Below are 25,703 nucleotides of genomic sequence, written 5' to 3'. Positions count from 1 at the left end.
ACGAGATGCATACACTCGAGAACAAGGACAAGAAGGAAGTTTTTCCATCAAAACTTTCCTTCCCTCCAATAAAGAAGCTTTGTTGCTATTTAAGCAGACTGGCTCTTCAAGCAAGTAGCTTAATAAGGCTTGTAGAGTAAAACCAGTGGCAAGAGGCGCTAGCTAGAAGTGGTTAAGCAAACATCAGTCAATATACAAGCTGGCTGTAACAGTGGTTTCTACGCACACTGGTATTTCATGTTTATAGAGGATGGGAATTAAAGAAGTTAGAAAAGTGTGTAGCCTAACATTTGATGATAATCAAAGACAAGTTATGCAGATACTCACAATTAGTGCTGTCATTTCCTCTCAGCCTCCTATTTGATTATGCTCAATTTCCATAAAAACATGTATCAGTGCATTACTGAAATTATGATTAGTGGTTACAGAGACTTCTTGCCCCAAAAAAGTCACTCCAAATGTAATTTTGTATTAAATTGGGCAGGTAAGGGCACCCACATTACAAAAATTAATAAGTCAGCAAACAGAAGCAAAGAATATTGTGAATTCCACCTCTTTACTCTTTAATCTGTCAGACTGGTGGTGAAGACAAATTGTCAATTCTGGATTCAATTTTTCTTTTTTTTTTTTTTTAAATACGATTGTCACATTAGAGAAATGAAAACACAGCAAAATAAACTGTACAAAGGCAAAGTAGAATAACAAAAAATATTTTACTAAAACATAAGATTTACAGGAGATTTTCCAGACAAGCCATACAAAATGGTCACAAGCTTTTTCTTGGAGGGATTTTTTTCTACACTTGACAGCAGAATCACAATATTATTAGTGAAGGTGATGGATGTTTGTTTAATGTTCCCATTTTTTGTTCAAACAATGAAGCTTGTCCATCTACAGCGTCTAAGTTAGACTGGGCTAGAGGGTATATTCTAAAGTATAACTGGTTAGCTGCTTTTACCAATGCAATTAGCATCACCATAAAAAGGGAGGAGGAGCCCACGAAATTAAAACAAAAAGCCCCGCAGCTAACCCTGCCTACCTTCATTCACAGTGCTTATACTTAAACCATGATGGGATTAAAAGCAGAGATGTGCTGCTGCTTTTAAACAATTTCACAACAATCCAGATGATACTTCTAGCCTCTGCTCATGCGTTACAATAGTGAATTAGGACAAGACACAGATTCGCTAATGTGCATTTAATCACCAAAGGACTGAAGATGTCTGGGCTTTTATTCTGTAATGTTTCTAAGACTGTGTCCATTAAATGCAAACAAAAAAAGGAAGAGGTCTTGGCAGAACAGGAGAAGTGATGCACACTTGATGTTCAAAGCGCATTTAAATATTATTCATGGCATATAGCCTAGTCCATGCTCTGGCTGTAAAGAAAAAAATATACATTTAAGAAAAAAAGTATTTTTCAAGTTTTATTAAAGTCATTGATTATTTTATTTAACACCACTTTTACACTGCTGCTGCAAGTACACAAAATATCAGTTTTGAGACTTCATGTGCAATTTTGCCCCCCTATAATATCCAAGATATAATGCACAAACACTGACAGCTGCTGAAGCGGTCTGACTGCAGTGAAGCCAACAGTGAGAAGGTGTTAATGTAGTAATTCTTTCTATCCATTACAGCCTGCAACAGAGGCAGGTACGGAAGAGATGTACTTTCTGAACTAAATCTGTTTCTTAAACTTTACGCTAAAAATACAGATGCGCACTTTTATTTTACTATGAGTGCAAATTAGACACCCTTACAATTTAGGAACGTACAAGCTCAAGACAAAACAGATCTGTGTTCTTCTAGAAGGCTGCATTTACACTCTTGAATAGAGTGCTGCAGGCATTTTGAGGAAACTTGGACTACAACCACATGCAATAATTGCGTCTGCACATCGCAGGCATGGAACAGGAGGTCGGGATTTAAAACCCCAACCACTTAGTTATCAGCTCAATGTATTTCCTAAAGTTAGAAAAATAGTGTCAGATACGTCACCTGTTTCTATGGCTTGGGCTTCATTGGTCTTCCATTGCTCAGCTACATCGTTTGCTAGTGGATCATCTGGATTGGGAGCGCTTAACAAAGCCTGGATTGATAGCAGAACTGTACGGATCTGCAAAGCTGGGGACCATTTATCTAGAGAGACATTTATAGCAGTATGAAACACCACATTCACAGTCTACAGGAAAAAAAACACAAGTTTTCCTCTCCCGAATTAAAGGGTAAGTTAAGTATTCTTGTAAACAAATTAGATCTCTTTTTAGGGTCAATCTACAAGTTCTGTACTTTATAAGATAAAAAGGGAGAAAATAAGGTCACACTTACCTTTCAAAATATCTAAACATATTCTTCCCAGCTTGTCTACGTTAGGGTGATAAATTTTGGTCATGAAACGTACTTTAGGAGCTGCCATTGGATATTCTTCTGGAAGGAATAGTTCAAGTTTAAATGTCCCACCCTCAAAGGGGGAATCCTGTGGACCTGCAATGACCACGTGAAAATAACGTGCGTTGCTTTCATCTGGTTCTGCTTTTATCCCAGGGACTGGCTCTGCCAGCAAGCGCTGGGTTTCCTAAAAGAAGGAAAAAAAAAAAAAAAGAGGCAATGTAACAAAGACACCCTGCTTAATATAGATTGTACAGGCTGCATTTATTTTAGAAGTATTTATCAGGAGTTATTTGACTACACCCACTGAAATTACCACATTAAATGAATATCTTAAAGTCAAAGAGCAGGATGTGGTGAACAGGTAAAAAAAAAAAAAAAAAAAAAAAAAAATTTTTCCGATCTCTCAGCTGCTGAAACACCTCAGCACACCTCAGCAGCACCAGGTAATAGATAACAACCTGTCCTAAGCAAACCTCTTAACTTCTGATTAAACTGCTGCCAAGCTATTTTTTTTTTTCCAGTGTACATAAAGGCAATTTAAAGAATACCACAGTGAAGATGCCAAAAGCATTTCCCATTCTACCTTGACTAGGTAGAAGATTTACCAGAAGATTTACTCAAATATGAGTGGACAGGGTTATTAGGATGAGTGTTTGTACTGGAATCAGAGCCAACTTTGAAGAACAGAAACTACTGCTCTGCTGCAATATTAAAGATGGTTAATATATTTATACATGTACCTGTAAATAGCTTTTGTTCAAGCACATTCAGTCTACAAATAAGCGCATTTGAAGTTACTCTAACAACCAGTTGGAGACAGACAAGCTGTTCTGTAAGCAGCAGACTTAGGAGAGGCTGGTTTCCTACACAGATTTGGTTTCTTTGTTGCTCAACTCTTCTGCCTACAGCACTAATCCTACCCCAGACAGCGAGATGTGGCCATAGGCAAGAGCTGCCCACGTCCTGCCCATCCTGCTAATGCACCGAACAGACTAAGCTCTGTACGTCTTTCCCTCTCCCCTGCTGCCAGTCTTCACAAGTCTTGTAGGCACCTTTCCACTGTTATAAAAAAAAAAAAAAAAAAAAAAAAAAAAAGCAAAAGGACACTAGGCAGGGACAAGAAGTTCTGCAGAAACCTCATTTCCTCAGGTAATTTTAGCCCCATTTCCTGCTTTTCCTCCAGCTTGTTTTCACTGTGTGCAGTTAATTTTATCACCACCTTTTTCCATGTTGACTTTCACAACGAAAAATCCTCCTGTTTCTGCTGAGGAAAAATGGTAACTTGTAGGTGTAATAGTAATTTATTACTCTAGTTTTATAGCATAGTTACTCCGTGGCTACAATAGCACTAAAACCAGCACAAAAAGCCTCTACTTCAGTTCTTCAAATGTAACTGGACTGTTACAATATTTGCATTTTGTTAAAATAAACTCGCACAGCACTCGTGCAGCTGTTCTGATGCCGTTAAATAACACCTCATTTTAGCAAAACATAATGGATGTATGAAGCAGGGAAGCCACAATAATTAACACAAAAATCCAAATAGTCATCTCAAATTCAACAAGTTCCCACGACTCCTAACACTGAGGTTATTGCCATGCACAAACACACAAAAAATTGATTTATTTGGTCCAATTCCTTGTTGTGGCTACATGCTGTCTTCTTATCTGCACAGGGAGTAGCTGCCAATGCCACTTATACACATTACTTGAAGGGTGTCCACGCTGCTCAAAGCTTTCTACATTCACTCATGCAAATGTATTTTAAAGGATATGGGTGAATTTACTGCATATTCAGACTTTGATAGCTGTTGGTTATTTCCCCGTACAGTACTTTTGTAGCAGAGTAGTTCTAACCAGTACTTAAAGCTTTACTTTTACATGAGAGCCAGCGAGTAAGAAGCCATGGATTACCCCTGGAAAGGGGATAACAGTCTCCACTTCTTCGAGCATGTGTTTTGTAAAAGGGCTGCCGCAGGTAAATGCGCTAATTCAGATTTCCACCTACAAAGGATCATATACTTATGGCAGTTTGACACTTTTGGAAGAAGAAATAGCATCGTATGCCAAGTAAATGATTACAATGAGCCAGCTTGAAATTAACAAAACTTTATGAAGGAGGTCCGATTTTTTCGGCTTCTTCACAGCTGCTACCACCTGGACTTTGCCACCAGACATGCTAATTCCCATCTTTCTTATGGGTGTGCCTAAATTTTAGATGGAGCCAAGGCTCTCAAACATATATATAATGGTGATTAAAGTCTTAAACATAGGAAGGCTTTTCAATAGGCGGGCTGACCTCAGCAGTCCCTAGCCCCCCCTCAGTCGCTCTGATCTGCCCCCTGCCTCCCCAGCTATGGCAGCATGCTGACGGCAACCGTACCACCGAGCCAAACCTGGCTTAAAATAACCCAGAATCAGCAGTCCTCTGGCAGCAGCATCAGCACTTCTACCTGCCAGCAGAGCTGGGGGAGCGATGTCTGGCTGTGAGCTGCACAAACCACCACGAAAAGCCATTTGTCAGTAAACAATGAGAGCGCCCATGTATGAGAAAAATGGTTCCTTTGATAGGGCACGGCATCATAGGGAAGGAGCTATGCCACTGCTAGTGTGTCTTCACGTTCAGATAGCCCTTCACGCCTCTACAGGATGTGGACGCGGTCATCTTGCTATGAGGTAATGCAGAAGAGGTGAGTATGAGAAAAATCATGTATGTTACATAGAGCCACACTGGTGTCAAGGCTATTTAGAGCCCGTGCGGAACTTGGATATGAGAGGAAAAGCGCTTTGAACAAGCACGTCTTGCTTCCTGCACTCCACACGGAGCTCCAGCACCAGCAGCACAACTTGAACTGCTTCCAAACACAGCCGAGGAGGAATACTTGCGAGGAGCCTGCGAGGGAAGTGGCTGACGCTCGTCTTCCACAGCGGTGGGGCTGTGACGCAGCCACCTGCCCAGCACTTCTCCACGGCACACACAACGACAGCCGTGGCTCCTCTCAGCACTCCCCACTTCTCTTTTATGCAGAAGCTGAGAGGTATCTCTGCATCAGAAGACGACTTTTTAAAACTCTATGCACAGACAAGCTTGCTAGACCATGGAAAAACAACAGAGATGATGCCACTCATTGAGAGAATGTGAAGTGGTTTTACTTAAATATATAGACACCTGCCAAATTCTGACAGAAAACAAGACTTCTGTCCTTCAGTTATGAGAAAAGTTATAATATCCTTAATACATATTGGGCAGAGCCATAGAAGAGTAGTAGAAAGGGGAAAATGAATCAAAATGTTTCAAAGCCTATGCACATAAAGTCAAAAACAAACCCCTAAGTCACCCACAGAAGAGTCACCAAAAGTGGGGCTCGATCTACAAGAAGGAAGCGTTTAATCTCCTTTAACACGATAATCCGATTTTGTAACTTTAGGTTACTTTCCCCTGGGGATGGTTCCCCCATGAAAACCAGTCTCTCAAACACCAGAAGAAAATAATCACCTCCAGTTAAACTTTTAAACATGCTACGTTTTTGAACTTAATCGGGAAGCTCAAGCGCACTCGATATTTCTCTTTCCCGTATCTCTTTGGGCAATCAGCTTTCTAATACCTTTTCAGCTGAGCAAGCAGCTCTTGTGCAAGCTGCTACTTCCCCCTTTCACCCCAGAATAGTTTTTGAACCTTTTGTCCAATTTCAGCTAGTTTCTTTAAGCTCTGTAAGATGTCAATGGCTAAGACAGAAATCACGCTCTGCGCTACTGATGGGAACGTCGGGAAAAGCCCCGATGTGACTTGTGGTTCAGCCACTTCAAAGCACATCCTGCTTCTTGCCCACCAGGGAAAGTGCCAGTAGGGATGAAATTGGAGCTAGGATACCCACATTTCAACGTGTAAAGAAGCACAAAAGGATCAATTCACAGAAAACCAGGTTTTACAGTTCTGCTGCTAAGACAAGTGTGTTCGCAATACAGCGATTCATTTTGTCTTCACAGAAATACAAATTTCCACCTAAATAAGTTTCAGAACAGCATCTTACAGTGTTTCTTACTAGCTCTGCTCTAGCATACTGAAGTTTCACAGAAAGCATTAAGACGTATTTTGAGCTCTAAAGCATTTAACAAAGCACCCCGTGCATCCATAAGTAGTTATTGCTATTTGCCGTACTCTGCAGCATATTTAGAATGAGATCTCTTCTCCCTCTTACTTTTACTCCACTTTTTCCAGTTGAAGTTAATCTCACAGTTTTCATTGACTGAAGAAAATGAATAAGTAAGTGGAAAATGAAGATACATGCCAGTCAGTGCCTCCATAAAAAACCACTATCATTCACAACTGGTTACGCCCCCCCACAATTTTCTTTCTTATTTTTAATTAAGCGCTTAAAAGAAACACAGAAGTGTTGAAGGTGTTTTGACAAGCAGAAGTAAAGCTTTGCTTATTAACACAGGTGGCCTGAAGTAGAGTGACAGCTGATCCGGGTGGGACAGATGGTGGAGCTGACATTCTCTGCAGCTATTCTTCTATGAAGACATTAAACGGAAGACTAATTGTACCCGAGGGGGGAGAAAACCTCAGCCTGTTTCTGCAGCAACCTGTGAGGATGAGGCAGCCCAGAAGAGCTCCGTGACGGTTAGCAGAGAGAAGGAGGTGGGATTGGAGACTTTTTGGGTTACCTGGAGAGAGCAGCCACACAAACAAGATACTGATTTCAGTGTTTGGCTCTTTGAGCAATAGCCTTCATCATCCTGCTTTCAGTGGAAGAAGAAAAAAATACTGAAAAGCAGACAAGCACCAGGATACTCCTGCATCCACATCCAGAGCACGACAGAGCCCCTCTTTAAGGGAGCCAACTGAACAAGAGAGAAGATGCTGCCACACAGACATGCATGAAAATCAAAATATAAAGCACATGGAGATACCACTGTAAAAGAAGGAACCCATTAGAAATACACCCTTATTTTCATCCATTCTAGTCCTACAACAGCCTTTATAAAAGCCTCAAGTTGCCAAGACCTCAGCCAAAACAACAAAAACAATATCACTACATCTACAACTCTGGAAGACAAAAAGCTTCAGTAGTGTACTTCAGAAGCCCTACTTGCTATCAGCCCTGTGGCAGCACCAAACAATGGCACGCTGGCAATCAGAAGGCTTGTCTGGTAAAGGCCATTCCAGCAGAGAAGGAAGAAATTGTTACATGGGATTAGACAATTTTTACAGTTTCTTCATTGCTTTTTATAATAGAGTGCTGTATTCTTTGCTTGGAAAAATGAGTGCAATTCCCTTCCCTGTACTTTGTCTGTAGTTAACCACCACCAATTTCATGTTGCCTACCAAGGGATGGTGGCTAAAATAGGTAATAAAGGAAAAATCAGCATCTAACATCTACAAAATACAGAAGAAAAAAAGAAACACTAAAACAACTGTCTGAAGACTTCCAGAATTTCAGAAAGAAATTGCAAAGGCAGCACAAACTACCTCAATGAAGAAATCCAAACTCAATGTCTTCAGCCAGAGTTGCTCTGCTTTGCAATGTACCTGTCTGATGCTCAGCTTCTCATCACCCCCGTTTTCTTCTTTCACATTCAGTATTACTGCTATACAGGTAACGCTGGTAACAAAAACCTGCACATTAATCCATAAACATAGCTAAACACAGAAGATTTTAGAGAGATGTTACAGTTGGAGGAATACACTTGGGACACAACTTACTGCCGCCCTTTGCTCTACTCAGTCCTTTACTATCAACTGTTAGATCACCCAGCAAAATTCATCCAGTCCACTACAACAAGAGGAACCTAGGGAAATCCAGACACCGTACAGAGCCTGAACTCTTTCAGCTGCTGAGTGAGTGGCCACCAGGGGGAAGAACAAGGAAAGCTGTGGGGTTTTCCTACTTCAGCCTGTTGGGCACCAACACTTGTCTGCATGGCGGTCTCTTGACCTCGTGGTGAAGCACAGCCTGTAGCCAAGCCAGCCGGGGGGGGGAAATAAAAATAAAAATTACAAGAGAGAGAAGTCCGTGGGCTGTCCCACCACATGCCCATGCAAAGGAAGAGCTGTGCCGACCACGAGGAGGGGGCAAAGGCACGGTGTCAGAAGGGTGGGAGAGGAGACGGCTCCGGCCGTGGCAGCAGGACAGGCAGGTGACAGCCTGGAAGGAAACACAGAGGCTCCTCCTCGTCCCAGAGGAATAGGCTTAACTACCAGGAGTGCTAATTTCAGCACCAGATGGCAAACGGCTACATTAAAGCATTCACCCATCTCCGGGGTCCTAAGCACCAAGGGCTCTGTGTATCTTCTTACTCGCTATCAGGTTATCTAGCAGCTTTTGGCAGCGCCGATGGCACAGGGAAAGGATCCTCATGCCTAGCAGCTCAGTGCCAGTACCGTGAAGATGTAACAGCACCGAGCATCCCAGAGTTCAACACAGCCATGATAAAGCTGCTCTGGAAGATCAGAGCAGAAAACATCACCAAGGCCTCTTATCCAGGAAGAGAACGCTGTGGCTACCACAGCTGTTCAGTATTTAGGCTTCTCGAGTGCTGCAACACCACACCTTCATGCAAGGTCTCGGGGGAATTACTTTTATTTTCATCAGCACAACTCCCTGCACAGCCGCCAGGCCATTTCCCTTCGCTGCCACCCAGCAGGATGGAGCTTACAGCCCTGAGGCTTTCTCAGGCCAAGGCAAGGCACAAGCCCTCTTCAATCCTCTCCAGGCAGTGAAACATTTTAGCTACTACCCGCCCCTACCTGCAAGTCCAACCAACCCTCAACGGCTGCGTCCAGGGAGCACAGACGATGGATCCACATCCTTCTTTTAAAGGATCACCTGCAACAGAAGTTCCAGCTCCCAGTGCTTACTGCTGCCCCCTCACCAGGCACTGCCATCCCTCAGCCCTACTGAAAAGCACATCCCGCCAGCACACCTTACTCCATGCTGTATAAGTCAGCTGGGCTCTTCCCTGCAATTTTAACCCAAAAACATTGGCTGACAGCACAAACTCTGCCATCACCTAGCAGAGGACAGCAACTCCCAGCAGAAGGAGGGACAAACAGCTGGCACTGGCTGCAGGCAGAGCTCCTGCCACCAAAACGCCGAGGCCAAGGGGCAGGAGGAGGCACCGCAGGCACCAGGGCACTTATCCCGGGTGGCTCACAGGGCAGCCCACAGAGCAGGCTCGAACTGCCACATCCAGAAGCACTTTGGAGAGGATGTGGTGGAGAGCTCAAGTTTGTACTGGGTCTGGCTGGGACGTTACCTTTCCCTGCAGCAGCCCACACAGTGCTGGGCTCTGCACTCGTAGCTGGAACAGCAGTGTTATCACACCAGTGTTGTGTCTGCTGCTGGGCAGTGCTGGCACAGCATCGGGACTTTCTCCAGCCCTCCTAGGGGGTGGGCAAAAAGTGAGAAGAGAAACATCACCAGGGCAGCTGACCTAAACCAACCAAAGGGATATTCCATACCATGTGGTGTCACGCTCAGCAATAAAAGGGGGAAACAGGAAGAAGAGGGGAGGGGTGGGCTCTCGTTGGGAAAACATTGGGCCTCCTCCCAAACACCGGCTACATGCGTTGAGGCCCTGCTTCAAGGACGTGGTCAAGCATTGCTTGTTGGTGGGAAGCAGAGAGTAATTTCTTTCCTCTGCACTTCCACATAGCTTTTGTTTTTGTTTCTTTTTTTTTCCCCTTTCCCTTTTCCTTTCCCTTTAGTTAAATTGTTTAGTTAATATTTCCTTAATAATTATTTTTTCCCTTTAATTAAATTATCCTTATCTCAGCCCGTGAGTTGTTCTTTACTTTACTTCTTCTCTTCCTCATCTAAGGAGGGGCAGTGAGAGAGCGGTTGTGGTGTTTAGCTGCCGAGCACGGTAAAACCACCACAAAGCTCTACAGATGACACTGCGAGTTAGAGTTGAACAACAACAAAAAGGGACAGAAAATGAAAGCCACCAGCTCCACTTTCTGCCGTAGCAGAGAGAACACTTACCACTTGGAGGGCACCCCACACCCCGATTTATGTGGGAAAAGGAAAAAAACAAAAGATATCCTTCAGTTTAGCTAATTGCTGATCAGTCACTTGTCAATATTTGCTCCGTAGGGAAGAGCCAACATTTCCCACCAAGTTCTCCAGGAAGATTTCTAAGGCAAAGCAGTAAAATCTATTTTTGCTATATGTTACACCAAAGTTCTGCTCTGAATGACTGGGAATCAGTGCTAACCCACTATCTTGTTCCTCGTTGCTCCAGATGTTGACTCTGCAGTTAAGTCAAACCCTTCTCCCTGCTACTTCAGCCCGCCAGTCCTTCTTAACCAGCTCAGCTCACATCTGTGCCTGTGTCCACCTTCCCTCACAACCCACGAGGGTCTATCTGAGTGGGAAGCCGTACCCCGAGCAGCAGGGCTCGTTCGTGCAGTCACATGCAGCCCTTTCATCAGCCCGAGCAGTAGCAAAGTCAAACAAATGAGATCACAGAATGATTTGGCTTAAGAAATAACCTTTACTGCAGAGTTCGGAGCCAAAGCAGTCCCTCGGTCCAAGCTTGCTGCAGCACCACATGCTTTTTTGTGCCAGCACAGCCCAGGTTAACGCTGTTTACACAGCACGGCGGGCCAACGAGAACCGCAGGCTGACCACCTTGAGAACTTCTGGTCATCTGACTTCACAGGGTGGCAGCTTTCCCACCTCGTGCTGGCTGCCTGCAGAACCACAGGAGCACAGCACCAGCTCCAGCGCTTCAGTTCGGAGCACATACGGTACATGTTTATTTCCTATCTTTACTCTGATCACAGAAGCCCCTTGCCAGCTACCACTACCTTTATGCTCCAGCTCCAGCGAGTAGTTTGGCCTCATTTTCTGACACGAACCAGAAGCTAACGGTTTCAGCTGCACAGGGCTAAACTGAAAGCAGCACACTGGCACGCGGACAAGTTATAATTACTCGCTGAATGGCAACTCGTTCACGTTCTTTCAGCGTGGGATAGAGAGGAAGATCGCACTTCACCACAAGCTGATGGCTTGCACAGAAGAAGGTAAACTGCACGCGTGTTTTCGCTTTGAGAAGGCAGCAGGAGACATGAAGAAAGTTGTCAGTCAAAATTGTCTTCTACAGACACGGATAAAGCTGCATCAGAAAACCACAAAGACTTCACCCAGTAACTTTTTCTAATAGCACATCGCATTTTGGCACAGGGTCTTCCAGGCTCTATCATTTCATTAGCTACAATTAAGAAAACAAATTTGTTACCCAGGCGAATGCCTTGCTGCCTGCCAGATCTCAAAATGTTTAGATGAGAATTGCAACGCTGTAAAACAGCTGCGTTGGAGAAAGTCTCCTGAAAATGCTCTCTGTCTTTTAGGAACCGAAGAATTACCAATAAAGCCCATTAAACTTTAACGCAGAGGTCAGACATCGTAAAGAGAAGGCTGTGCCTGTGGTTTCCAGCAGCTGGGCTGCACACAGACGCCTCTGCTCCTTGCCCAGGGTGCGGGCACCCCACCTGCCTGCTGGGGCTGCTGCCCCCCAACACTCACCTGGGGAGGACACTGCGTGGGTCAGCACCGCTCTCCCCTGACAGCAACCCCAGATTTTCTGCAGCAGATTACGGGATTTTGGAACTGTGAAGCTGAGATCCTATGCAAATTCCTCGAGGATTATCTGGGTGCTAGCACAGATCAAGCTTTTTACGGTGCATCTGCAGCTACAGTAGAGCCAGGCACAAGTGACTGCAGTACGCTAATAGCGCAAACCCTTGCCAACTGTGTGCAAAGTGATCATAAAACATTGCCATCAATACTAGAAGTTTATTTTACTACATATTTGTATCTCAAAGGTGCTCAATGACTATATAAGAAGGTACTCCAAAAAAAAAATTTTGCCTCTAGCTGGATTATTTGCTGTTCTTTCTTCTGAGTTTGTCCTCTGGTTTCTACCACAAGCTTCTGTAAAGAAAAGGCTACGGAAAGTTAGCGGTGTTCTCTCTGAGACCTTTTACTAAGGCTTCACACTTTCCATTTGAGGCTGGCTCCTTGGTGAAACTTCACCATATTCTTACCCTCTGGGGCTGGGTCTCCCTCTCAGCCTTCCCCAACCCCACAAAACCCATCCGTGCCACCAGCCCCCAGGCTGCCACACCTGCCTCAGCACCCTGCACTGCCACGGCCAGCCCAGACTGTGCTCGAGGGCTGGCAAAAAGACTCTGAGGGGTCACGAAGCACAGAGCGTATATCACCCTCCTACGGCAGCTGGAGATTCAAAAAAAATTCTGAAAAATTCAAAGTTTCCATCCTTCTGTCAAATGTGAAGTTCTCCACAAGATCCTAACAGCATACACGGGACAAAACACATTTCAAAGACCAAAGATCCAGCTTCTCTGGTGAACGCCAAGGAACTGCTCTGACCAGAAGTGATCTATTTTCTACACCACGCCACCACTCAGACTCAAAATACCACTGAAAGATATTAAATAGAGAAGAGTGGACATAAATTTTAAATTGTTTATCCAAGAAACAAAGAAAGGCCCAGAAGCGTCAGAGAAATCAAGAAGTAATGGCAACCTTAAACAGCCTTTCTTCATGGGAAAAGTATGCCACAGCAGTCCATAGCTTTCAAGATCAAGCAAGCAACTTCTAGCCAGGCAAGAGGCCGTCAGTGAACTTAAGGACCCCTAGATAGTTTCAGAAGTTGCAGGCTGAATACCTGATTTATATTAAAAAAAAAAAAAAAGACACACAGGTAAAGCAGATCATACTTACCTCTAGAGCAGAGTTCTGCACGTGCCTGTCTCCACATACACCACCAGAATCTCTGTAAAACCTCCCAAAAAGTTTACTTTCCGAGGTAATGTTTTATAACTGCAGTCCAAGCGTTACCCAGACTCTCAAAAAAATACTGCAAGAAGGAGCTCACTGGCAGTGATGAGGAAATGGCTTCTTATGCTAAACAGCAAGGAAGGAATATCTCAGAAAATAACATTACCGTGCAGGGGAGGAAATCAGAGCCCAATAGCTTCACACTGATAAACTCCTTAACAGAAAAAAAAAAAAAAAAAAGTTTGAAGAAACGCCACATACTGCTTCAGCTGTTTTGTTTCACGATAGGAGCAGCTGCAGTGATTTCACAAAAGTGTTTCTAGCAGCTGGTTACACAGTTAACACGGACCTGGACACCAAAGCATGAATGATGAGATCACTGCAGCAGCGAAAACGGCAGAGAAAAACATTTCAAAAAGATGACACAAGGCAACATTGCCCGTCCCATTCAGATACACTGACTGCACTTGACACAGAAATGAGGTGGTTTGAATGTCAGCCAAAAAAAAAAAAAAAAAAAAAGATGCAATTCAACTCCTTACTCCACTGGAGCTACGTGACTTTGCAACACAGGAGATAATTGGTGTAATAAATGCTTGAAAGTACAAATTTCTGGGTTTATTTGTCGTGTACATTGCAAAGAGTCACTTTGAATACTGTGCAGTAGGAGAACAGCATGCAGTCCACCACAGAGACACAGCTCTAAGCGAGCACACCACACCACGTCTTCTTAGATGAACAGATTTTCCTCACAAACTGACTCTCCAGAGGACCCTTGGCATTAGGCTACTGAAGAAAATAGAGATACCTGCTCTCTATTCACAACAGAAAAGTTTCTCCAATTCCAGTTATACATCCAAGGACTCAAATGTCATTTTCTGCTCAACATTTGCTATGTGTTAACGCTGTAAGCCATACCTCTAAAGCAAGTCATCTCCTGAGCTTACAGATCATCCACCCCACTTATTTAAAGCCCGTGTTCCTAAGTAATTGGCATATAGCGAGCCAGGAGTGATCCTTTACCTTCGGTAAGGAATACTTCACCACGTCTACACCGTCACCTTTCAAATGAGTGTGGGGCAGCACTGCAAGTATAAATAGAGCTCCCTGCTGAGCCGAGGAGAGCGCGGGGCCGCCTGTCACCCCGAGGGCCAGGCCGTGTGCCAGCAGCACAGCACCACCAGGAGCACCTCGGGCAGCTGCTGGGCTCTGCGTCCCGGGCTGCTGTGGGCAGGGGCTCCTCCACCCAGCTGGCCACTGCTGCGCCTCCCCCAGCTCAGGATGTGGATCAAGGCAAAAAGGGCTTCTGCTAACAGGATCCTTAGTGAACTGGAGAGAGAAATGGCTTCTGATGGAGCATCTGGTGACTGCAGCTCGTTTAGCCTTCAGTAGCCCTTCGCTGTCCTCTGACCCATCTTTCTCTTCCTTTTCCTCATCTTTCAAATTCACACTAGCAGTGAAGCTCATTTACTGCCCTCCACGTAAGGCGACCAACACTGGGATACGTAACTCCAACATTAGGATAGCAACCATCAAATCCACCCTCATCTGAGACTCCTGAAGACTCAAGCGGACTTACTGCTCGCCTGCAGCTCTGCAGCTGTGATAACACTACTTTCTGCATTCAGGACTGCAATGACTAGTCAGATTCAAACCCTAGACCATACACCCATCTGATGTCCTAATGCACGCACAGCATGAGATATACAGCCATCCAACACAACCAAATCAAGACTTAAAAGCTCTGGACTGCATGCAGACAACCCATAACGCATACACAGGGCACAACCCGCAGCACATGCCGCCCTGTAAGAGACACTACTCCTGGTGTGGTCTAAGGAAGACCCCTCGGAAGGAAACCTGGAGTTCCTAGGACTCTGCTGGTAGGAGTGTGTGTCCGCCCATCCATCTCCAAGGATGGGATAAAACGTTCCTGTGCCATCATCTATATAGGAAAAAGAGCTGTGAGCATTGCTCTACGCTTTTTTCCTGAAAGAAGCTGAAAAACCAGAAGTGCCAAGAAGGAAACGTATGTACCAGCTTACAAGTGGGTGCGCTTCTTGGCTGCGCGCAGGAAAATTGTCAAAAGCTACAGAAAAACCTAGGCATCAGCTCCACAAGTGAGCTCTCATCACATCTCTCCGATGAATCCTGGTTCTGCTGTATTATGAAACTGCTTTCTCGCACCTGAAATACGTTCAGCATTGTACATGTATGCTGTGCACCAAGGCAGCTGGATGACCACACTCAGATCTGTGTTACAAACGCTTCGTTTCTGAGCAGCAGAAACCGCTTTGACACACAACGAGTCCTAAGCCAGTCTTATTTTTACCTCGTCTCCTCTGTCACCTACCACACAAATTGATCTTTTTAACAACGATCCAGTCTTATTTTTGCATCAGTTACTCCCCACACGCCGCGTTACGCTGTTTCGGGGCGGCCGGCCGCTTTGCCTGCCCAGCCAGGAGAGCCTCGCAGCACCGCCGGCCACTTCTGACATTCATTCATTCGGCGCAGAAACGGGGCGCTATCCATTTCCCCTGACCCTAACGCAGCCAGCCGGTAACCCACCTACAGCCACCCACCGACCCCGGCCTGAGGGCCCCCAGCCCCATCACCGCCGATGGGGCAGGGCCGGGGGCGCCCAGCCCAGCGCCCACCCACCCCCGGGGGCCGCGGGCCGGCAGCGGGCCCGGCTCAGCCCCGGTGCGGCTCCACCGGGCTCGGCCCACGCCGGAACCGGCCCCGAGCCCGGCGGGGAGCGCCCCGGCGGAGCCCGAGCCCGGCGGGGAGCAGCAGCCGCGGGCAGGGCCCTCACGGCCGGGCAGGGCCGCGCTGCGCCGGGATGGGGCCGGGCCCGGGGGGGGGAGGACGGGGAGGGGAAGGGAGGGGAAGGGAGGGCGGGGGGCGCGCCCCGGTGCCCCCAGGAGCCGCTCGCCGGCAGCGGGAGGGCGCAGGGGGCCGGGGGGGAGCCGCGGGGGGCGCGGGCGGCGGCACCTTGATGATCCTGCGGGGCAGCCCGGCCATCTTGTCTCGTCGGGAGCAGCCTGGCGGGCTCGCCTCCGCTCGCCGATCGCGCACAGCCGGAAGCCGCCCGCGCCGCGCTTCCGCCAGCACCGCCCTCGGCGCGGCACGCCGGGCAATGTAGGCCCCGGCCGGCCGCGGGGGCCGCGCCCCGCGCCCACAGGGCGGGGGCGTCCTCGCTCCTGTTGGTCCTGTTGTTGGCCCTATTTCGGCATCTGGAGTGTCACAGAAGCACCTCCAAACATAATACCCGTGTGTTACCAAAGCCCCTCTAAGTGAATTTCCATCCTTCTCGATAGGTCACTCGCACAAGCACCATCACCTCCCCAGCGCCCTGTCCCGCCCAGCCCCACAGCTGCAGTAGCGCCAGCAGCGACACCCGGCGCTATCGCTGCTGCACGGGTGGGACATGAAAGCACCGAGAGGGGAAGGCACCGCCAGAGGTTAGCGAGCAGCACGGCCGGGAACAGGATGCTGCGCACACGGCTCCCTGTCAAGTGCTGTCTCCCGGGTCATAAACAGGGCTCGTGGGTGACCCACGCCGTGGTGGAAAGGAAAGGTCTCGGACACTGGCAAATCCGGACCACATAACTGCTGACACACTCCTATCACAGATACTACAAATGTGGTCTATGTCCTAAAATTTAAGCATTTATATCAACACATACTGTGTGGCTGCAATAACACGTCAGATACGGTGTGTCCCCCTCCTTAAGATTAATTACAGAACATCCTGAGTGGGAAGGCCCCACAAGGAGCATCCTGGCTCCCCACAGATCAACCCCAAAATCAATCACGTCTGAGAGCATTGTCCAAACGCTTCTCCAAATGCAGGCTCAATGCCATGACCACTGCCCTGAGAAGCCTGTCCCAGTGCCCAAGCACCCTCTGGGTGCAGACCCTTTCCCTAACTCCCAGCCTGACCCTCCCCTGTCCCAGCTCCATGCTGTTCCCTCGGGTCCTGTCACTGTCCCCAGAGAGCAGAGCTCAGCGCCTGCCCCTCCACTCCCCTCCTGCAGGCCGCCATGAGGCCTCCCCTCAGTCTCCTCTAAGCTGAAAACTTCACCCTCCCCACAATACTTCCCCCAAACATACCTAGTTTTCCTTCTTTATCCTTCACGCTACAGAAGGTAACTAACAACTACATTGTTGTTCTATGCTATTTGATCTCCTTAGCTGTTGAATAGATGAATAGAGCAGTAATTCCAATAAATTCATGAATGAACTCATGACCAGAAAAAAAAAAAAAAAAAAAAAAAAAAAAAACAACCATAATTGCTGTACACTCTCATGTACATCTTTGTCCCTTTAAACACTTTGTTGCTCTCCTAAATTAATGGATATAACTTTCTATGAAGTCAATAAAATCAACAATAACATGACATACAGCAAGAAAAGTGCATGGAAGCACATTTGCAGAATTGGAGCTTAAAGGACTCATCAATAACACACCCTCATCCTGCAGTGGAGAAGGGTGAGTTCATTTGCATTCATTACTGAGCTTGTGAAATGGCTGTGTTTAGATGTGGTCCTTCAGCAAAGGCCGGTCTTGCTAGTTATACCTACCTTTAATTGTGGATTTTCCTTTTTACTTTACTACAGCTTGTTGCTACTACTTAACTAGACTGAGTGTGTACTTCTGTATACTCAGTGACTTCGTACGACTTGCCATCTCATCTAAAAAAGGTGAAATGGTGATCTCTACCCAAAAAAAAAAAAAAAAAGCCTTTCTAAGATATGTTTCTTCAGTTGGATGTTTGCCTTTTTTTTTTTCCTTGCTTCATATATTACAGTATCTATAGCATATCTGGTGCCTAACAGCAAATTATTATAACCTAGGCTGTTAGGGCTCTCCTTCTGAGGATGCACAGTGCTTTCATGTTTGATTCTGGTGGCAGCAGTCTTGGTGATTTACTAGTTGGTTGATTTTTTTCACACAGAGATGTGGAGTCCCTTGCAAATGACTGTAGCACAGCTTCCTACCCCTAAACAAAAAATACTGTATTCAAGATGTTCTTTGCATGGGCAAAAGTAAACCTCAGACCTGGGATGACGTGGATGGTTTAGATCCTATGTGGTACGATATAGCTCTTGAGCAAACATTGTTTATTTTGAAGAATTTTGAGGCTACATTTAAGAGCCACCTGTAGAACTCATATCTTCACAAATGAAGGATTATTTAGCAGTAAATTATAAAAGCTATAAACGCAGTAATGTCTTCTCAAAACATCTGCCCCTTGGGAAAGCAGTGGCATTGGTGCAAATGACTTAACACAATCTAGTGATGACCACAATGTAGTGCTGATCTGTATAAATAACTGCTTACCACTGAGCAATATGAGAATGGCTTAGAGAATCTAATTGCTTTTGAGGAAAGGGATTACAGCAAACTTTGCTTAGGGAGTCAGGAGAGAAAACTGAGGACAGAAGGTTATTTAAAAGAGGACATTAACATTCATATAATCTTGCAGCTTCATGAATAACTGCACATATTTGTAATCATGTTGCTATGACACCCAGTAATAACGAGGAGTCTTCATTTTGAATTAGCAGGTATGCTGACATATACAGAAGGAATGCATACGTTTAGGTTATTTTAAAAATTGTTCTCTCCATCTTCTGTAAATTTCACATAATACAGCGGACAGCTAAGGGACCAAATGGTCCCATTTCACCCTTCTTTCCTATGCCAGTAACCCAGAAACCCAAGTATGCACTTGTCAGCATCAAACAGATATCAGGATATAGCTGGAGAAATTAAAGGCAGCAATTCCCTGTGAATTTTTCAAAAATGGGTGGGCAAAAGATAGAAATGCTTTTGGTAGTCCCAGTGGGAGAACCACTCAGTGACTCCAGTGCTTATTACATGTCAAAGAACCTTCAGTGGGAAATAACTTTGAAGTAATTAGAACTGATTTATCTTTCTACACTGCTTGCAGAATTACACATTTTTCCTTGTTTCTGTCTTCTCTCTTTCTCCACCCCCCACCCCTCTTCCACCTTCTAGCCTTCTCCTGCAATACTGATCGTGAAAGGACTGGCATAAATGGCGGAAAAACACAGGCCAAAAGGTGCTTTTAGGATCAGTGTAAGTAAAAAGCCACACAGCTCCTTGAAAGTGCTGGGACTTCTGCTCTGTAAACCTTGCCCCATGCCTGCTAGATGCAGCAAGAGTAGAGCACAGTTGACTTAAATGCTGATGAATGTTGTATGTGGTGTTCTCTTACAAGTGTTGCAGACCAGGAATCTCACTTGAGCTTGTGGCTGCAGCAAGTTGGTCTGGCAAGCTATTACGTTTGAATAGTTTTCATTGCTCAGCAAGTGGCCTGCCACATCCTGGGGAAGCTGCAGTTTTCATGATGCCTCTCTTTCTGGCTTTTAGGAAGATGTTTTTGTAGTCCGCTTGCTCCAGAAGTAACAGGGAACAAAAACATTATTTCTTTATTGTCATATTGACAAAGATTTAGGTCATACCCCTAAGTTATTCCGCTCCTAAAAAGACTGCTACGGAGGTCCCTGAGCATCCATATGGGTGCAGGAAAAGCCATCAAAACTGGCTACTCCAGAATCCTGGCTTTAGATTTTGCTTCTTTGCACTCACTCTGAACAAGGGATATCTTCCAGGAGAGGCTATAGTTAAAACTGTCCTTTTATTGCATTCTAAAATTACAAAGAATGCAACTTAATCCTCTGAATCAGAGCTGGAACAAGACATGTAAGTATGTCTCCTCAGCTAGTCGCAGCCTGTGGGGAGGTTCTTGTACCTTCTTGGTGCTTTTCCACCCCAATAATCTTCCAGTGTCCACCCCAGAAGGAAAATACTTTTCCCACTCAGCCATTGTTGCCACTGTAACTGGGCTCTGGACTGCAGCCCACATAGCACCGTGTGCTCCCCCTCCATTTGGCATGTCTCTTGGAAGGCTTCCTTGGAGAAGAGCCACTGGTGATCCAGCCCAGCATGGCTCTGCTTTCTGCTTCCGCTGGTGGAATAGTTCTCCAACACTCCTACTCCAGAATTCAAGGTTGACCCTAAAATGCTTTTATTCGTCCCTTCTAGATTATATATTTTGAGCGGTATGGCACAGGAGTTCCTCATCCACACAATTTTTCAGTCACATATAGCAATACCGTTAAAACCACCTAAATAAATGTACAAGCTTCTTGAATGGCATGGGAGGGGGAGCAGACAGAAGAAAAGAAGAGAAGAGAAAGTAGATCTGAAAAACTAGATTTTCACAACACTACCCAGGTAATTTGTCGAAATTTGTAAAGTGTTTCAGCAATCCTTTTTTTATTTTTCTTTTTTTTCATTTTTTTTTCAGTAAAATAAAAGTTTATTGGGGGAAAGATAAAGCTTTACTTTCATCCTGAATGTTGTAATTAATGAAGTCACACATCTTCATTCAGACAGCCGCCTTCCCTGACTCAACCTGGTATTTTTCTTTTTGTGGGTTGAAAGATAAAGATGCTATGTGTTTGACAGTCATTGAGATTGATACTTTTGTTTAAATTAAATTGAGATTTTTCATTAGACTATTGCCTGGAGTTCTGTCTGATTGTCTTGTAGAGCTGTCAGTTGCTGTTTGCTTCCCCGGTATCCTTGAAACAAACTCCACAGCTCAGGCAGAATGGTAGAATCACAGAATATCCTGAGCTGGAAGGATCCCACAAGGATCACTGAGTCCAACTCAAGGAACGTGGTAGCTGTACTGCCCTCAGATGAGTAAAGACCTTGTTACGTGGTATTTTGACTCCACAGCTGTGTGTCAGGGCCCTGAGTGCACAAACGGACCTTAATTGCTGTGATTGGCCTCAAGTGGGGCCTCCACCCTCACCATCTGAAGGATCAGGGTGTTCAGTCCCTTCCTGAGTTACACCTCAGGGTGCCTACCCTGGCCCTCTTCCTGGGTTTCCTGGACCCACCTTGGACCTGGCCTATTACCCTGGCAGGCCTGTTGGTCCCTGGATGAATGACAGGACAAGTTGTGGTGACAGGACGAGTTGTGGTGACCACCCTGCTCTGCTCTCCTGCCTCTGGTGCCACAGGTGGGCTCTGCTCCCACCGGGGTGCTCTCAGCTCCCTGGAGGGAGCAGTGCTGCTCCCTGCTTGATGCCTTGCTTCTGAATGCAGGTTGCCTGAAAATGCAGGTTCAATGCAGAAAAGCAATCTTGCCTAGCTACTGCTGCTGTTGGTTGCCTTTTATAAGGGGTTACAAGCACAGACATTGCAAAGCAAATTCAGGTAGAGTGCTTGTTAAAATTATTGTCACCTGTAGTCCCAATTCAGATCAGAGTTCATTCCTACAGCACAGCTCCGACAAGGCCTCCCTCAGCAGTGGTTATTTAGGGTGTAGTTTAACATCAGGGTTACACCACCTTGTACTTGCACCCCTACTGAAGAGAGATCCTGCCCTCATCCTCTGCCACACACTGCTGCTCCCTTAGCTCACTGGTCTCAAAGAAGACCAAATAGTTCCTGGGGGATCTGTGGACTGAGCTGAACTGCTTGCAGCCATACAGCTGTGTAGTTCTGGCACAAGAAAGGGGACAGGAACACCTGGGGGTATGAGAAGGGAACAAACTGTATCTCACTGGATTAGGTGAAACTGTGTATTTGGGGTCACGTTACATCAGGCAGCTGAGTCAACCTGTCAAAAGGAGGAGACCTTATTTCCTCTTCCCATCCCACTCCTACGCTCCTTCCTCATCCAATGTGTTTCCCCACAGTTCACTCCTGGATCTTGTCAGATTCTACTGACCTGACTCACCTCACTAACCTGGCAGAAACACGGCCGCTTAGTCCAGTCTTCTGCTGGAAGGGTGAATTGATTTGCCTTACGTTGTGGCCTAGCAAGTACCAGAGATACCAAAAGGTAAATTCCAGGAATGGGAGTGAAGTTTCCCCTTTTAGTATCCATGAGTTATTAAACCAATCAATTCTGATGTCTCTTACCATTTTGACAAGGTCACTCTACCCTGTGTTCCTGACCCCCCTCCTTCCATAGGTGCTTATCTGCTAAGAGAATGAGAGGAGTGAGGGATTATTTATTTATTTAATTATGTATTTTTGACTCATTTACCTTTCTGACTAGCTCACTGAGGCATTAAAGCTGGCACAAGAGGAACAGTAGGACCCACAGTAAGATGCAGCAGGAATAGGATCAGCCCTTCCAGCAGCAGCAATGTGTCCTGGTGACTCAGCCTGTCTTGTCCTGCTGCACCTATGTGGGAGCCAGGACAAGGAGCGTGCTCCTCCTTGCACAAATCCATGACAGTCATGTCACACCATCCCCAGGATTATGGCAGTTCTGAGAACAAACTTAAGCAACCACCTTATTTAACAACAACATGCTCTATAATGTCACTGTAGACAGAAAATGTAAACAAATGATTGCAATTATACAATTAATACTCCCAGGACAATTCAACACAGCTGCTGACCGTCTTCCTGTGACAGCTTTTCCTGTCTTCTAGTTACTCATTGAGTGGGTGCATCCATACCAGCTGAGCCTGTGAATGACTAATCTTACTCCTCCTCCTACCCCCTTTGCAATCTCACAGAAGTCCTACTGCAATTACAAATCTTACAAAACCTTGAGTCTTTATTTTACATAAAACCATTTTGACATTTTTTGTTAAATATTGTAGAAAGGATCAACATTGTTCAACAGGATGTTCATCAGGATGATTAACAACAACAACAACAACAAAAAAGTATACATGTACACATACTGAATGAATCCTCAAAGTAATATCTAGAGTTTACATTAAAAAATATTCCTTAGTAAATGCCAATGTTTTAAAAGAACTGTTGTTATCCTTACACATAAATGGGGAAACTGATGCATGGAAGTGCAGTTTTGCACATGGCAAAAATCACAGTAGTCACTGAACAACTTCAGAATGATCTTAACTGGCAGCTGAAGCTGTCCTGGGAGAAGAAATCAGTTGTATGTTTTACCTACACAGGACATCACAACGGGATGCTGAGAGTCTAAGCCTAAACTGTAGGAAACACCTATTTTATTTTATTTTATTTTATTTTATTTTATTTTATTTTATTTTTGTAAAGAGGCTGCTAGAATACAAGCATAATATTGCTTACTTGAACTACAGTAATCAACATAAGCACAAATTACTTATACACTACAAGCACGTTAGTTGCAGCTTGACTCCTTAACGGTACCCAGATGGACAAGTGACAGGATGAGATGAGATTTACGAAAGAATGAAGATAGCCCATTGACATAAGTATTGGAGTTGTTTCTGGGTGTTTACAGATTGACTTAAAATATAGACACCTCTCTGACTACAGTGTAACATGAGAAGACTTAATAATTAACACCCTAATTACTTCCTGCAGTGCATTATTAGAGATTTGTGCCCTAAATTTGTAAAATAACTACACAAAGATTAAGACACATTATTTCAGGAGCAAAGGCTTGTCCATCTCCGTTTTTAGGAAACCTTCCTTGCAGTAAAACAAGTCCATGCATTCACAAATTCAGTTTCACTTCTAGATATGATTATATAGTACCTTTCTACTCCAGATTGAATGGAAACAAAAGAAACCAATTGCTTATTCCTTGAGAATTTTGAAACATTGGTTTCTACACAAAAAAAAAAAAATACTTTCTGTGTTCATTTTGCCAATGAGCAGCCCAAACAAATGTACTAAGAAACAATTTCCTAAATATACCACCGCAGCAAGAGAGCTAGAACCACCAAGTCGGGATTTTCTATTTCCCACAAGGCAAGGTGGAGAGGGAGGGAACAACACAAAAATAAATAAATAAATAAATAAATAAATAAATAAATAAATAAAATAATTAAAAAAAAAAAAAAAGACCACATCAATCTAGATACCAGCTCTGATTTATGTATTTGTTCCTCTAAAGCAGAGCCAACCAACACAGCCCTGCCTTCATTACTACATAGTTTGTTGCCTAACTGTGAATCAAGTGTTCAGTCAGTTAAACTATTTCCTGGAGAAATTTATGACTGACAGCTCCAGTAAGATCAAAAAAAAAAAAAAAAAAGGTAACACTTTTTCTTCAGGAAGAGAGCAATCTAGAAACTATGCTTTCTAGGTTTTCAGAGACGTGAAGTCCCAGGAAGAGGTCAGCAACTCATGGAATTACCATTGGTGCCTTCACAGTATCCTCGCAGTTAACGGGCAGAGAAATCTCCTTTCTGCTCAGCCAATACAGACCAAGCAACTTTCCTCTTTGCTGCCCACAATATGCTGAGGCAAGCAATGCAGTTGGCAGTTATTAATAACCCCATCTCCAGACATACTTGAGAAGTGTGTAGTCACGCTTCTGAGTGTCCTTAAGCAATTCCTGTCTTGCTACCAGAAAGTTGTAATCTGTCAGAACATGCTTCTAAGAATAGACTCTCAGAACATTATGTGTCAGGGAGGGGGTAGACCTCGTATACTGTCTCCCAAAACCTTTTTTAGAAACCATCTAAAAATAGTCTGGAAACCTAACAGGGAATGTGGTATAGTTTTTAAAAATAAAGTTCTTCGGTGTCTTCCATTGCAACCTTCTAGAACTGGGATTTAGGTTACAAGGTTTGCCGCTACAGTAATCTTCAAAAAGAATGCATTTCCAGAATAAGAAATACCCACAGGTTACCTCTAATTTAAAACTAACGAGGGTATGAAATCAGGGAATCTGAAAGCCTAGTGGAGGCTGTTTTGTGAATCAAAATTTGAGAGGGCTGTCAAGTATTCCCAATAAGTTTATACAAGACACAGAACATTACTATGGATTTCTAAAACGCCCTGTAAGTGATATGCCATTGTCACAACATGAAAGACAAGACTAAGGATGTGATAGTGCCAGTAACAGATACCAGTAACCCTCCTGGTGGCTTCCCTCCTGTGTGGAGCCAGACATTCCCTCCTAAGAGCCACATAGCATTGGCTGTGTGGAAAAAAAAAATAAAATAACTAAAAACTTAGATATATGTACGTATATAAGGAACTACAAGATCAAGATCTTTCGCTGTTCTTTATAATCCTGTTGAAGAATTAGCTCCTTGGCGGTTAATAGCTGAATACAGTTGGCCTACAAAATTTCCCAGGTTAGGAAACTTGTTGGTCACATTGACCAGTTTGTACCACGTGCAAGATCCTGGTAAGAAACCTGACAAGCAGTACCCACGTTGTGACAACAGCGAAGTTTATGTGCTCATAAACTCAGCAAGATGCAGTTAGAAGTAAATCATTTTATCTCCACCACACCTATGGACAAGGTATTCTAGAATTCCACTCCTTAAACACGACTTCACTTCCTTATAGTAATTTCCAGACTGCATTTCTTTCAGACACTTTATAATCATTTATTTTTGTCAACACTGTCCTTGAGCTTAAAATCGTCAACATGTTCTCTTTGTTCATCAGCAGAACCGTTCTCTTGCTTGCATTCAGCTTCAAAAGGCTGTTCTTCATCCAAGAGCTGACCTCATCC

At 44.7% G+C, this 25,703-nt stretch overlaps 1 protein-coding gene across 1 annotated transcript; it reads right to left on the bottom strand.

The window, feature by feature from the left end:
* Positions 1–694: 694 nt before the first annotated feature.
* UBE2N (ubiquitin conjugating enzyme E2 N) lies at positions 695–16,287 on the bottom strand. Its single transcript, XM_032189149.1, has 4 exons — positions 16,201–16,287; positions 2,331–2,577; positions 2,001–2,141; positions 695–1,378 (listed from the first exon to the last, which is right to left on the bottom strand). The coding sequence occupies exons 1-4, from the start codon at positions 16,228–16,230 to the stop codon at positions 1,338–1,340; spliced, it is 459 nt and encodes a 152-aa protein (XP_032045040.1). The 5' UTR covers positions 16,231–16,287; the 3' UTR covers positions 695–1,337.
* Positions 16,288–25,703: the final 9,416 nt, after the last annotated feature.

This window comes from Aythya fuligula, chromosome 1 (genome assembly GCF_009819795.1).
Source record: "Aythya fuligula isolate bAytFul2 chromosome 1, bAytFul2.pri, whole genome shotgun sequence".
In the NCBI taxonomy this organism is placed as follows: domain Eukaryota; kingdom Metazoa; phylum Chordata; class Aves; order Anseriformes; family Anatidae; genus Aythya; species Aythya fuligula.
The sequence above is the reverse complement of the archived record's forward strand: the minus strand, read 5'-3'. Positions and strand labels throughout refer to the sequence as shown.